General features: G+C 49.5%; 1 protein-coding gene across 6 annotated transcripts in view; it reads right to left on the reverse strand.

Annotated features, from left to right (window-relative positions):
- Positions 1 to 7545: 7545 nt before the first annotated feature.
- SLCO2B1 (solute carrier organic anion transporter family member 2B1) overlaps positions 7546 to 15041 on the reverse strand; it is a 51742-nt gene continuing 44246 nt past the window's right edge. For all 6 annotated transcript variants that reach the window (XM_065945010.1, XM_065945014.1, XM_065945013.1 and 3 more), the window contains 4 exons: positions 12095 to 12258; positions 10879 to 10943; positions 10416 to 10536; positions 7546 to 9404 (listed from right to left, as the gene is read on the reverse strand). In XM_065945010.1, coding sequence (XP_065801082.1) covers positions 9224 to 9404; positions 10416 to 10536; positions 10879 to 10943; positions 12095 to 12258 — 531 coding nt within the window. In that variant the 3' untranslated portion in view covers positions 7546 to 9223. The remainder of the gene's footprint in view (positions 9405 to 10415; positions 10537 to 10878; positions 10944 to 12094; positions 12259 to 15041) is intronic.

Genomic DNA, 15041 nt, shown 5'->3' on the forward strand with positions numbered 1-15041 from the left:
ATAGCATTATGGTTAGGAGCCAGGTCTTTAGAGAAGAGAGATGAGTCTGAATTCAGAATCCAAAGATCCAGCACTAACTTGCTCTGTAACCTTGGGCAAGTTACCTAAAATCCCTGAGCCTCAGTCTCCTTATCTAAAAAATAAAGACAATAATAATATTGACATAGCACAGTTGATGGGAGGATTGAATGAGATAATGCAAGGGAAGCTCTTAGCAGAATGCTTGGCACACAGCAAGCAGTCAATAAATATTAGCTATGATTATTGGAGGCCCATAGGGGCAGGAATTTGCTGAAGATCACAGAGCAACTCAGAGACACAACTGGGGTTAGACCAAGGACTCCTGCCTCCTAGCCAAGGACCCTTTTGTGTACCACAGTTTCCCTCTACCTTCCTGGGGAAAAGGAAACTCAGAGGGGACTGGAATTCTTTGTTCTCAGTTAGAATGCAAGTAAGAGAAAGCCTGGTGGCTTATGAGAGTCACAACTTCTGAAGCCTGTGTGCCCTAGAGCCCATGCTCTTCGACAAGAGAAGCCACTGCAAAATAAGCCCATACACCACCACTAGGAAACAGCCCCCTCTCATTGCAACTAGAAAAAAGCCCACTTGCAGCAATGAAGGCCTAGAACAGCCAAAGAAAAAGAAATAAATAAAATTAAAAAAAAAAACAACACCAAAAAGCCAAATGTCTATGGCACACCATCTAAAATTATTCTGAATGCTCCTATGACTAGGCTTACTACACTTTTGGAAATACTAAGACATACATTGAAAAGAATGTATATTTTAAACTTTCTCTGTTAGGGTAACTATCAAATCCATAAATGAGCATGGAGGACAGGGCAAGGTATTGTGTCTCCTTAAAGTAGTCTCCATACTGTTTTACCATCAAGCTCCTATAACTTTCTGTCCATCCTCACTTGACCATGCCTTCTAACCCTGTATGCACTCCTCCAGGTAACAGAGGCCATCATAATAACACACTTCAGTCCCCACACTATTGATCACATGAATCTTAGCTGAAGAGTTCAAGACATGCATTCCCCACTATACTGTACAGCACATCAGCCCAACTGGAAATTTAAATATTTTCACTATATCGCTTTGTCAAAAATTTCACTCAGGTGTCATATAACCAGCCACCCTTCCTCTCTGATGTATTTATTCCTTTCTTTCTCATATCTCTCAAAATTCCCTTCCCAGATAAGAGGATGTCTCAGGTTTTCTTGTGTCACCCACTCCAATCTCCTATCACACTGCTGTCTCCACACAGTAGGGACTCCAGTTAGTTTAAAATTCTCTTTTAGTACTTATACATTTTTCACAATTTAAATATATTTTCCTCCAGGCTCAAAAGGGCTTCCCAGGTGGCGCTAGTGGTAAAGAATCCACCTGCCAATGAAGGAGATGCAAGAGACATGGTTTTGATCCCTAGGATGGGAAGATCTCCTGGAGTAGGAAATGGCAACTTGCTCCAATATTCTTGCCTGGAAAATTCCATGGAAAGAGGAGCCTGGCGGGCCAGAGAGAATTGGACACAGCTGAGCATACAGAGCATACAACCTCAAAACAAACGAACAAAAAACGACTGGTGGGGGACTTCCCTGGTGGTGCAGTGGACAAGAATCTGCCTGCCAACGCAGGGGACACCGATTTGATCCCTGGACTGTGATGATCCTACATGCCACGGAGCAACTAAGCTCATGTGCTGCAACTACTGAGCCTGTGCTCCACAACAAGAGAAGCCACCTCAATGAGAAGCCCAAGCACCACAGCGAAGAGTAGCCCCCACTCACCACAACTAGAGAAAGCCCACGTGCAAAGCAACAAAAACCCAGAACTGCCCCCTCCCCCAAAAAAAACCCAAAACTGATGGCTTAAAGTTTTTATTTCCTTAACAAGGAAACCAGAGGGACGTGGAGTCAGGATTGGTCTGGGTATTCAAACATGTCTCTGATGACCCAGGCTTTTTCCATTCTAAGCCTTGAGGGAGAGGTTCCCCTTGTGATCAAAAAGTGGTTGATGTGGCACAAAGTATCATGACCTCCCAAGCAGGAAGAAAGGGCATGGAAACGAAAAGGATCTTCTCTCGTGCGCCCTCTCCCAAGAGGGGTGCTTTCCAAGAAGACCATCCCCTCACGTCTCACTGACCAAAATAAAGTCACATGTTCATTCTTAGACTACTCACTGGCAAAGAGGAAGGCGTCTCCATGAATGGCTTGGACCATGCTGTGGCTGGGCACCTTGCTATTGGAAAGAGGAAAGGGGATTGGCTGTTGGAAGGCAGCCAGCAGTGCATGCCACACTCGCCCTGTCTCCTCCCTGAAGCCTCCCTTCTCAGCTTCACCTCTTCCCAGTGGCTTTTCTTTCCTTCCACCCCTTTGTCCTGTGGATCCTCTTCCATCATGTAATTGAACATTGCCCAGTTCACGTCACAGTCTACTTTGCCAAGCTTTTCATCTTTTCATGTCCAAATCTTGTCTCCTTGGCTAGTCTGTGAGCACTGGGAGAATAATAGCAGCTACTAATGAATAAGTACCTATTGGGTGCCAGACCCTGTTTTGACACTTGTGGTAGCTTGTTTCCAACAGCTCCCAAAGATCCACACACCTCCTGGTAGCCACACCTGTGTGTGTTTCTGTCTCACACTGTGCCAAGTTTAGTCTGTGTGACCAAAACAGTATGATAAAAGTAATGGTATGTCACTTCCAAGATTAGATTATGAAGGATACCGTGGCTTCCATCTTGGCAGATTCTCTTTCTTGGCTCATTCATTTAGTGAAAGTTAGCCCCAGGTCATAAGCAGTCTCATGGAGCCTCCTGTGTAAAATGAAACTGAAATTTTTGACCAACTGGCAGCAAAGAATGGAGACCTGACAACAATCACAGAGGGAGCTTGGAAGTGGATTTTCCAATCCTGGTTGAGCCTTCCGATGACTGCAGCCCTGGCTGACACTTGCCTGCAACCCCATGAGACATTCTGAACCAGAATCTCTCAATTCTGAGTTCTTGAGCCTCAGAAATTGTATGTTGTGCTGTGCCCAGCCACTCAGTCCTGTCTGAGTCTTTGTAGCCCCATGGACTGTAGCCCGTTAGGCTCCTCTGCCCATGGAATTTTCTAGGCAAGAACACTGGAGTGGGTTGCCATTTCCTCTTTCAGAAATTGTGTGAGATGATAAATATTTGTTGTTTTAAGCTGCTAAGTTTGGGGATAATTTGTTCCTCAGCAATAGTTAACTGCTACAGAGCTATACTATCACGTTAAACCCTCATCACAACTCTTTGAAACATAGGATCTCTCTCCCAATTTTCTGATGAGAAAACCAAGGCTGAGATGAGTGCAGTTGACTTCCCACACCTGGAAAGTGATGAGCTGGGATTTGTCCTCATGTCTATTGGATTCCAAAGCAGAGGGAACTCGGTTCTGTTTTCCCAGCTGGAATGTCTCCAGCTTCAAGGTGAAGGTTCCAGTCACATCAGTTACCAGCTACTATATCTGTTGTGTGTGCGTGAGTCAGGGACAAGTACGTTTATTAGAAAAAACACTAGGGTTTAAGAGGGGGATACCTGAGCAACCTTGGACCAGTTCCTGCCTTGGTTTCTCTAGCCACTGTGTGGAGATGATAGTTTTTGTTCTACATTCCTCACCAGGCAGCTCTGAGGATCAGTGTGGAGGGGCTTTGTAAAATGTAGTGCTGTGATCATGGAGAGGCTCTCACAGTCTGCAGGGGAGACAGCCCCACAAGGTCACCTCTGTACACAAGGCCAGTGCTCCCTCTCTTCTTCCACCTGAGTCTAGGTTCAGAAGACAGAGAATACTGAGAGCAATCGAGCATCCCAACCAACTTCTCCAGCATCATCCCTTCACCATGATCTCTCTCTTAGACTACACTGTAGCCCTGCTGAACTAGTGGAAATTTCCCAAGTTTGACAGGAACTCTCTGTATTTTGAGCTTTTATCTGTGTAGTTTCTTCTCCCTGGACACTGTTCCCAATTTCTCCACCCAGTACGTTCCTACTCATCTTTTAAGACTCATCTTAGATGTCCAAACTTCTAGGATGCTGCTGTTGACCTGGTTCAAGGCTTCCTACATCTCCTCTTCATTAGAACACCAGTCTCCTGCCTGAGCTCTTGGCATCCAGCTTCTTGTTTCCATTCAAAGCCCCCATGGTGCAGCCTGCAGTCTTTCTAAAGCACAAATCTTGTCATGTCACTCCCTGCTTAAAATAACCAGTCAATTGACTGATCCATCAATCAATGCTTCAAGGGCTCCTCTTTGCCCTCAGGAAGACATCCAAAGCCTTCAGCTGGAACTCAAGGCTTGGTCCCCACAGGTATCTCCAGCTTCGGCTCTCCTCTCTCTCCTGATGGCCCTGCACATGTAGTACATCCCAACCACATCACTCTTGTACCATATCTCAGACATCCTTTGCTCTCTCTCTCTCTTTTTTTAATAAAAATATGATTTTTATTCATTTATGTAGTGCCAGGTCTTCATTGCTCCATGGGCTTTTCTCTAGTTGCTGGGAGCAGGGGCTACTCTTCGTTTCAGTCCGTGGGCTTCTCTTGTTGCAGAGAACAGGTGCTAGGTGCACGGGCTCTAGTAGTTGCGGCACATGGACTCAGTTGTTGTGGCGCACCTACCCTAGCCACAAGCTCAGTCGGTGTGGTGCGCGGGCTTAGTTGCTCTGAGGCATGTGGGATCTTCCCAGACCAGGGATGGAACCTGTGTCACCTGCATTGGCAGTTGGATTCTTTACCCCTCAGCCACCGGGGAAGCCCACATCTTGCTCTCTTATTCGTTCCTATCTTTGCTCTTCCCACAGTTTCTCATGCCCATTCACATATTCTCTACCTGGGGATTTCCTGCCTAATCTTCAAGGCCAGCTCTGACTTAACCTTTTCTGGGAAGCCTTCCATGGTGGCTCCAGGGAGAGTCCATAGCATCCCCTTCTCCCCTCTCCGAAATGACTACTCATGCTTTTGTTACTATTTGTCAGCTTATCTGCTTATACTGGGAGTTCCCCATCCTGGCCCCAAGGCAGCATCCCCAGCAGGGCCAGGACAGGGGGGTAGAGCAGCCATATAAATTGTTGGTTGTTTGGGTGGTTGAATAAATGAATGAATGAATGGTCAATGGATCCATATTTGAACCATCACTTCTTGGCCAGCGCCAGAACTGTTTCCAGCATTAGCCCATTTTATAGCAAAAGGGAAACAGAAGGAAGGGACTGCTGGGACTGCTCGAAGGGAGAAAGGAAATCAATAAAAATGTAAATCTGCTTGAGAAAAGCTGTCCCAGGCTGGCTGTGGGGAGAGATAAGACTGGGCTGGCTGAGCCCTGGCTGACAGTGGAAGAGAGATTAGGGGACAGGCAGAGCGGCAGCCGGGGCAGGGCAGAGGGAACACGTCTCCCTCCATGTGCCTCCTCCCTCTGTCTTCACTGTCCACTCCCACTGCCATGTGCTCCCTAAATTCCTTCAGGGACAGGAGAAGGGTCATCAGGTGTGCTGTCTGTGAATGGGTATATTACCATTATTTTGTCTTCATACTTTTTTACGGTACAAGAAGTAGGAAGAATCAACCTCACTTTACAGGTGAAGAGACCGAGAGGCAGAGAAGTTAAATCTTGCTCAGGGTCACACCAGGAGTCAGTGGCAGAGTCCAGATTTGAACTGACTCTAAAATTCTGTTCTTTTTTCTCCACTCCACTGGAGGTCTACAGCCAGGCTTTAGATGATCCCCAGCCTCTGAAATCAGATGCACAATTGTGTATAAGTCTGTGTGCGTCTTTAATGGGGCATCTATATTTTTTATCTGATTTTTCCCTAAGGTGGTAGTCACCCACTCCCGATGTTTATAAGATGCTGCGTCCTTGGAGATGGTGGCCTTTGAGCTGGAAATTTGGGCAGGACTTCAGGAGGCAAGATTGAGAGACTAGCAGTGGAGTGGGATGTGAACAATGCCAGCTGGGCAGAGGGAAGAGCACATGTGGGGGTTCTAGGGGCAAAGAATTCAACACATCCAAGGAATGATAGGAGTGCTGTAGGTTCTTGCTCCTTGGTTATTTGTGCTCCAATCATGGCTTCTGAGGGCGATCTGCTTGCCCTGCCGTTTCTCAGGATGGATCTATGGCCCAAAGGAACTCCAGGCCAGGAATCAGGATGACCAATCTGGTTCCAGTGCTGTTCTCAGCTGGTTTTACCACCATAGAATCTAGCAGGAGACTATACACCTTCTCCTCCAACTCCCAGGGACAGGGTGAGAAGGTCACTAACAGGTGCAACTGCTCATGGCTTTTCATTGGCCAGAAGCCTTGTCAGGGAAGAGGGCTGCTCCCTGTATCTGGGAAGTCTGCTGGCCCTTAGCTGTTCCACCCCTGGCTCTCAGCCCCACGTGTCTCTTGTGATTTACTCCTGGAGTCTCCTCATCCTGACCAGCCTGGATGATTTTAAACACCTCAACTTCTTTGAATCTCAGCTCAACCCAGAGGTGGACTCAGCATGAAGCTAAGGCTGCTTGAGCATCAGGGCCTCTACCCAGGCCCAGGGAGAGGCCTCCGCAATACATCCCTGTTGTCAAGTTCTCGGGATATTTGCAAAGGTTGACACTTTCACCACAATGGGTCAAGATTGCTAGTTCTTTCCACTCCAACTTCCCTTGTATCCCAGCTTCCCTTTATGTAAGGTCGTTGGCATGGGCATTTCTGGAATATGGCTAAGGGGGAGTGGAGTTGGAGATCAATTTAACTTGGGTCAGTTGGAATATATTTATGTGGTTATCAGTCACCTCCACAAAGAGATAAATCATTGCTAGCTACCTGTATAGAGAATGCCTTCTAGGACTCCTCCTATCCACAGTCCAACTCATTTGGCATTGTGACCTCAAAGTGTTATATTCAGAGATCACTTGGTGACATGAATATGTTTTCTGCTGCCTCGCCCTGGAAATATATGGACAATAGAGGAAAAACAGGCTTGAAATCTACAGAACCAGAAGCTAGTCTGTAGAAAATATTTCCAATCATTAGGGGGAAAATTTTGGAAGAGTGCACAACAGACAGTAAAAAGATCTTAGGCTATTTTTCTGAATTGTGAGATACATTGTTTTAACTTCTTTTTTAATTCTAAGTAAATATTCACCTTCTTACCTAATTTTGTATTCTTTTGCTTAAAGAGAACTTCCCGAGTTGTATAAGCTCCAGTTCTCACAAAATTGAAGTCTAATCCTGGCTCCAGCATTTACTTTGTGTAATCTTTGTCAAGTTGCTTATCCTTTCTGAACCATTTCCTCTTCTGTAAACTGTGAATGACAATTTGGGCAGGTAAGGACTTCGAAAACCTTGTGACCTTATTCCACTTCTGAAAATGTTACTAGGGAAAGTAGCCCAGCCAAATGAAAATGAGGCCAGACTATATGGGGAGGGGAAGATGTAATATACAAGAAATAATGGTAAGCAATGAATCCAGTAAAGCTTAAATCTAAATAACTGGAAATAATGTGGCTGCAAACTGTAATGCAGTTTGTAAGAAAGATTTCTGTAATAGAAGAGACACTGTGCAAGAACAAATTTATTGATAAGCTATATTTATGATTCCAGATTATTTCTGCAAAACGTGGGAAACAAGAGGGAAGGAGGAGGAATACGAACATAGAAACAGCCTCATCTTGTTGGATGAGACTTTGAAATTCCTGGCATTGATAAATACAGGCTCAGATACTTGTTAAACATTTAAAGGTATCAACCAGTAGAATAAAAATGAGAATTAGAACGTTTGTATCTTCCTCTTCTTTCATAGGGGATAGCCCAAAGCCCTGCCACTGAGAGCTGCACAGAAGGCCAGAGCTTCTGGCTAAACCCCCAGCTTCTGCCCTGGCCCCCAGCACAGGGCTGGGCCTGGGTTTGGGAAGCTTGTGCTGATGACTCCCTGTCTCCTGTCTCCTAAGGCTGCATATGGGTGGCGACAGAACAGGCTGGGAGCAGGTTAGGAAACTCTCTCCCCTTTCCAGGAAGATAATCAAGCCAGATAAGACCCGGCCAGAAAATCAGACAAGGCCTGACACAGACAAGGGCCTGTTTGTTCAGACCCAATCAGCCCACAGACCCACTTATTACATAGAATCAGGCATTATTGCTCCTGGATCACAGAACTGGGCATCACAAAGAACAGGTTCTTATGCCAACCCAGGCATCACAGAGAACCAGATGTTATCCCAATATGTGGGTGTCACAGAATGAGACATTGTCTACACAATCCCAGCTGACACAGGATCAGGCACTGGGGAGGCAATGGTGAAATTAAGATTCTCGTCACAGAAGTCACAGTGGTGGGCCCACATCAAACATATGAAATCTTGGTAATACATGGATACCAGTGAGTCTATGATGAGTGGGTTTGGTCTTGGAAATTAGAAAATGCCCAAGAGTGGGGCCTGGATCCCCCTCACCACCAGGCAGAGAATAGGCCTCACCCAGACTCTGACACCTTGAGGACAAGGGCTGGGATTTCCTGAGTCCAGAGAGGAGGCTCCCTGCTCAGCGAAGGCCCTTGGGGCCTTCATCAGGCTTCCTAAAGGCCCTGCATAGCCTGGATGTCCTGAGTGCCTCCCCAGTGCTCAGGACTCTGCCTCCAGGGGGCGCCAAATAGACACATCTCAGTAGAGGCTGTACTGGCCCAAAATTCAGGTTGAGTGTGGCTGGGGAGGAGACCTGAGTTGGATGTCCTGGCCACATAGATGGTCCCAGCTGGAAGAGGCCTGAAAACTGACAAGTTCATTTCCACCTGACCGAGATGGAAGCTGAGATTCAGATGGAGGCTGAGGCTCCAGGTGAGCAGCGGAGAGGGGTCAGGACCCAGTGTGTCGGGGAGCCTGGCCTACAATTGTCCACTTCTCCATCCTAGGGCCCTGGGGGAAAAGAAATGCGGTCCTTCTACCCAGGAAAGTCTGTCTTCAGGTCAGCCTCTGTGGCTGAGGGAGAAAGGCAGAAGACACTCATACTCCAGGAGGGGTCAACACAACAAACCCCCAAGGAACTCTTTGGTCCAGATGAACAAACACAGGCCCAGAGAGGGTCAGTGGCTTGCTCAAAGCCACACAACAAGTTAGCTGAAGACTCACAATTGGAAAACAGGGTTCCCAATACCCAATTTCAGGCAAAGGGCCCTGAGGAGGTACTCGCCGTGGCTGCCACTCTTGGCTAGGATGGGGCCCTGGGACAGCTCACACTCTGGATTCCTCAGGCTCCTTCTTTGCCTCTGATGCTAACAGCTGCTGCTGCAGGCCAGGGTTTGGTATGGTCGCCTTGGTCCTCTCCTCTTTGTCCTGCTGCCTTAGGATGGCCAAAATCAAGGCAAAGCAGGCCAGGGAGCCTATCTTAAAGAAGAACTGGAGGCCGATGAACCTGGGAAAGAGTGAGGAACCCTTGAACTCAGGACCTCCCCATTCAAAGCCTGAATGTGCTGGGGCTGAGAGTAGAGTCAGGTCAGCAATCATCACCCGTTATGCAGTGAAGACACTGAGGCCTTATCAGGGAGTGGCCTCCAGCCTCAGGCAGTGGATCCTGTCACCATGGCTTTGGCTGGGGAGACAGGGGAGCCCCTAAAGTTGACCCCCATAGGAGTTCTTCCTTGGAAAGGAGGAAAGGCTCTGAAAAGGGAGCCCTGGGTTGGAGGAGAAGCCTCAGCATCTCCCCTGCCCTGTCCTGACTGCCTCATGGCCTGGGCTGGCCCTGCCTCTCTCTGGGTCTTTCTAAGGGCTCAAGGGGCCTGTTAGTTGCAACTCTGGATCACCTTGCCTGCCACAAGAAAAGGAGGATTCCTGCTTCTCTGTCTAATTCACCAAGGCTCTTCTTTGAGTTTGCCTCCTCTAGGAAGCCCTCCTGGAACCATGCACTCCTCAGAGCTGAAAGTGAACAACTCCCTGCTTCCAGATCTGCTAGTAAGTCCCTCTCCTCAACTGTCCATCGATCGCAGGGCCAGCAGCCTCTCTGGTTCAGGTTCCTTTAGGCTCCCCATCATTCAGATGGGAAGACTGAGTCCAAAAAAAGGTAGGTCTCACAATGAGGGAGACAGAGCTGGGCCTGGATCCTAGGCCTTCTGTGTCCTAGAAAGAGCCGTCTTTTCCTACCCTATGCCAACTTCCTGCCTTTCTCACCACTGCTTGGCTTCACTTAGTCTCCCCTCACTCAGCCCAGCTTTGCTAGTTATCAGCTGTGTGACTTTGGACCACTTAATTAAATCTCACTTTCTTCATCCATCCAAAGAAGAGACAATATCTAGCTGGCAAGCCTGGGGATTAGCACTGGAGAGAGCCTGTGTCACCTTGCAGGTGGGTGTCAGCGGACCTCCCCTCCCTGATGGGACCCCAAGAATATTTCCAGCAGTTTCCCTGGCAGCTGGCCCCCAGGTCTCACCGGTTTCGAAGGAGGTCATGGTCATAGTAGCGGCAGACGGCCCGACGCCCACAGCTCTGGGCCCAGTACACACAGGTGGTGTCGATGGCACTGCCGTGGATCACGGGGCTGGGCATCCAGGCTGAAGGAGGAGGTGCTCAGGGGGCAGTGGAACCTTGGCATCCCTGTACCCCTCACCCCGCCCCTTCCCTGGCACTGAAGCGCTGGGCTCCGAGCCACAGGGAGCCTCTCGGCCCACTGGCTCCTCAGCCTCAAGCCCACCCCTCGCCCTCGTGTCGGATGCTCTTTCCCTGATTGGCTGTTTAGCTGCTTGTGCACCCACGTCCAGGGTACCGAGGTCAGATTTGGAGCCCTGTGGACCGGTGAAGCCTAAGGTCAGGGGCTGGTTCCCACCCATCCCTGTGCCCCCCAGGCCTGGCACACAGCAGGTATCTGGGCCAGTGATCCCCAGCATGTTCTTTACCCAAAACTCTCATGAGCATGAACTGGATCCCCACAGCCAGAGTCTTGTCTTCTTTCTTCACTCCCCTAACAAGCAGGGACAGGGCGACATGAGGATTGAGAAGGCTCCAGCCTTCAAGGGGTTCTCACCATCCCCCTCTCCCCCACCGCCCAGCATCAGCCTGCCCCCAGTCCGCGGTCCTTGGGGGGTAGGGCACAGTCTCCACACTCCCTTCAACCTATAGAGCCTGGTCCCAGCTGCACCCACTGGCCATCAGCCCTGTGCTGACCTACCTATGTGTCACAGCACCCCTCTCTTCCCACCCCCTGGTCCCACCAAATTCTCCCCTTCCTTCTACAAAAATTGGCAAACCTTGGAGCTGGTTTAACTGGTTGGAAGTTAAACATCCTGATCACTATGATACCTCTGCCTGGGTGGCCCTGGTGAACACTGACTCCTCTTAGCAATCCCAGAGTGCTTGCTGTGGTTCAGTTAGTCTCTAGTGTGCCCACCCCCCACCTTGTCACCACCATGTAGCAGTAAGTATAGTATTATGCCCATTTTACAGATAAAGAGGCTGACAGATATTTAGACATGTTGAGTGACTTGGCCAAGATCCCACAGCTGATGGGTGTCAAGAGTCAGAATTTGTGTAGCACCTTGACTGCATTAACTCCTCTTGGGCTGCCTGCTGGGGCATCTGATTCCTCTACTTTTGCCCTTGCAGCCAGCCTGATTGATGGATCTACCTGCCTTCTAATATTGTAAGTCATCCCTCTTCTAATTTTCTAGAAAAGAAATAGGGAATAACATAATCCCAGCCTAATGAAAATTTGGAAATATCCTGCTCTGAGGTCCTCTTATTCCAGCCTCCACCTCAGGAAGTGCTGACTCTGGCCTCAAGTGACAATTTGTCGGTCCCAGCAGGTATCCTCAGGACAATGGCCAGGAAGATCTTGGACCTAGAGGGAGTGCACAGCACAGGCTGGGTCCACAGTGGGCACTTAATCCCCTCAACACTTGCTCCTGACTTTCTCTAAGCCTCAGTTCTCCTATCTATAAGATGGGGAGAAAACTTCATCTCAGCAGCTGCCATGAGGATGATGATACGCCAGCCTGATCTGCTGCAGGGGCCCGGGACACCGGCTTCTTCAAACCCGTCCCTCAGGATTGCCTGTCCTGCCTGTGGTTAAGGACCTCTTGGTATCCCCCAGTTCTGGCACGCCCCTGCTTTCACCTTAGGATGAGCATGAAGGAGGGTGTGTGGGTGACACTGGCCAGCGCGGCACCCAGGCTGATCAGGATCATGAAGGGAAGCACCAGGTGGCTGCAGGCCGAGTCGCAGGAGCCGGCTGGCACGGGGCCGCCCCCCGCCACGCAGCTGCAGTTGGTGTAGAAGACCTAGAGTGGGGAGAGGGGGGGAAGAAGAGCCTTCAGGAACCTCTAAGGACAAGCAGCTGGCCAAGGGCATGAGGCTCCAGGAGGCTTGTGAGGGAGCCACGGACACCAACAACAGCGAACTGGGACAGACCTGGCTGGATGCTGGGACTTCTGACCCACTGGCTGAGTCAGGATAGCTTGAGCGCCAGACAGTATCTGGACACAGGCTGTCTGCAACAGGTGGGCTGAGGCTGTGGGGAGAGGGGGGCATGGAGAAGAGAAAAGGGAGAAAGAACCAGAAGAGAGTCACCCCCAACACAGCACACAGACACACACACGCATGTTCACTACACATACACATGTATGTGCTCACACACATACATATAATCACACACTCACTACCTGTACACACATACCTTCACACATATGGACACTCACACCCCACACACACACTCACGCACTTACACACACTCACACACCACATATGCTTACTCATTTTTTTCACCCGGTGATGTTAAGAATGTTCGAAATTCCTGATGGTCTGGTCAAAAGACTAAAGCAGCAAAGAGTATTTGGGGGGAAGGAACTCAGATTTTCCAATCCAGTGTCCACCTTTCTGCCTTCCTGAGGTCTTCCTGGGCATTGGATGCTAGAGTGGATTCTCAAGGAGAGATTCAAAGACAGGATGGAGAGAGAGGCAGACATCACAGGGGGAGTCTTGGATCAGAAGGTTAGGGAGGACCAAAGAAGGCTTCACCAAAGAGAGGAGTTGGGTTTGGCTCTTGAAGAAATAGGAGTTCACCAAGAGGAAAACTGGAGTGAGTAGAGGGAGTGCCAAATGTAAAATTACAGTGGCATGAAAGAAGCCAGAAAATCTTTCCCTGTGCAGGAGCAGAGTGCATGTACATGAAGGCAGAGGGGAGGCCTCGGGGTGGGGGGACAGTGTGTGCTGGGGCCACACTGTGAAGAGCCTTGGACACAAAAGGGAACCTGACTACTCTTTCCAGAAGAGGGTGGGCTAGGTGCCCTGTCAGCCATCCTGCTGACAGTGATTTAAAACACTGGATAAAATACTGAAAGCAATGTTCCAAAAGCATCCATAGGTTGGAAAAAAGGAAAAAATCCTCAGGTTCAGAACTAAGTGAGGCGAACCCAGGGAGGCGAGAAGAGTCCTGACGGGTTTTGGCCGCCAGGTGTTTGCAGAACCCGGTACGATGGAATGCAGCTTTCCAGGGTTTGGAGGCTATAGGGCCAGAGGATGAGTCCTGGCCCTCCCTCCAGCCAGGTGAGAAGCCTAATAGGAGATGCCCGGAAAACTGGGACCCCACCAAAGGCTGAAGAATGAGGAAAAGCAGATGGCTTTCTAAAGTGCAAGGAAGGGTCCTCAGGCTGGTGTGGGGTGCATTTGATTCCATCCTTCATTCCCACCCCCGGGTGGCCTGGAAAACCCCCACTTCCTTCAGAATTGGTCTACACCACCTCGGGCGCCTGAAGGGAGCAAAGCTGAGCCAAGAAGACCTGGCTTTGTTCCTCTGCCCTGTAGATCAGAGTTTCCCAACCAGTGCGTCCCAGAGGCCCTTGGCCTCAGCCAAGAGACAGGTGAGCAGGGACGCCAGCGGCCCTCGGGTTGACCTGGTGAGCTCCGGGTAGAGAGAACCCTCTGGGCCTTTCACCTCAGGCTGTGGCAACTGTAGCCTCTTCCTAGTGTGGAAAGGACTGGGAAGCCCTGACGTGGATGCCCAGAGCCACAGGGAGATTTTAAGCATGGGAGAGACAAGACCTGATAGCACACAAGCTGCTCTGCTGATTCAAGAGGGTGGACCTGATCCAGGAGGCAGGTGAAGAGGCAGGAGGGAGGGAGAGTGGGATGGAGAAAAGGGTTTTGATTCGAGAGATACTGCTTTGGCCAGAATGTTCATTTGGGTTTTTCCCAAACATACATCATATGGGAAAACCTGAACGAACCTTTTGGCCAACCCTATATTTAGGAGGTGGAATTAGGGCAAGGTCACACACACACACACACACACACACACACACACACATGCACACGCGCACACACACACACAGAAACGAGGAGAGATTGGAGACCTAGGATTCCAGCTTGGGTGACTGGGTGCTCCATCCGTTGCATGATAGGGCTATGCTGGCCACATATGGGTCCCCCCTGAGCACACACCATTTGGACCTTCACTACACTGAGCAACCCACTGGGTTGCAGATACAACAGAGGGACAGGTAAGTGGAGAAATATACCAAGGCCAGGTTACTGGAAGTGAACAATCCTGTTCTGAGAGGCAGAACGTTGCCGGGAGGGATGAAAAAGCTACAGGCCTTTCTCTTGGGGTTTTCCCAGCCCTTTATTCATATTCATCTAATTCCACGGCAGGAAGTTCTTCTTATGAATGGCTTCAATCTCTCCAGCGGCTTCTGAGTCTTACTCCCTAGGGCCCCACCCCCTGAGCCCTAGATGCTACCAGCCATCCATATCTCCCGTTTTTCCTCTGGTCCTTTACTCATTCATAAATGGTTACTGAGTGGAGCTGTGATGGACACTGACTGACTCATCCATCCCTGGGCTGAGGAGCGAGCTCAAGTCGGCCTGAGGAGGCAGGCTCATCAAGAGACAACTCCAGGACTGCCCTGGCAGTCCAGAGTGATCCCTGGTCCAGAAGGATTCCACATGCCACGGTGTGGCTGGACCTGTGTGCCACAGCTACAGAAGTCCACACACACTAGAGCCTGTGCTCTGCAACAAGAGAAGCCACTGTAATGAGAAACCTGCATGCTGCAACTAGAGAAAG

Source organism: Muntiacus reevesi, chromosome 9, assembly GCF_963930625.1.
Source record: "Muntiacus reevesi chromosome 9, mMunRee1.1, whole genome shotgun sequence".
NCBI classification, from domain to species: Eukaryota; Metazoa; Chordata; class Mammalia; order Artiodactyla; family Cervidae; genus Muntiacus; species Muntiacus reevesi.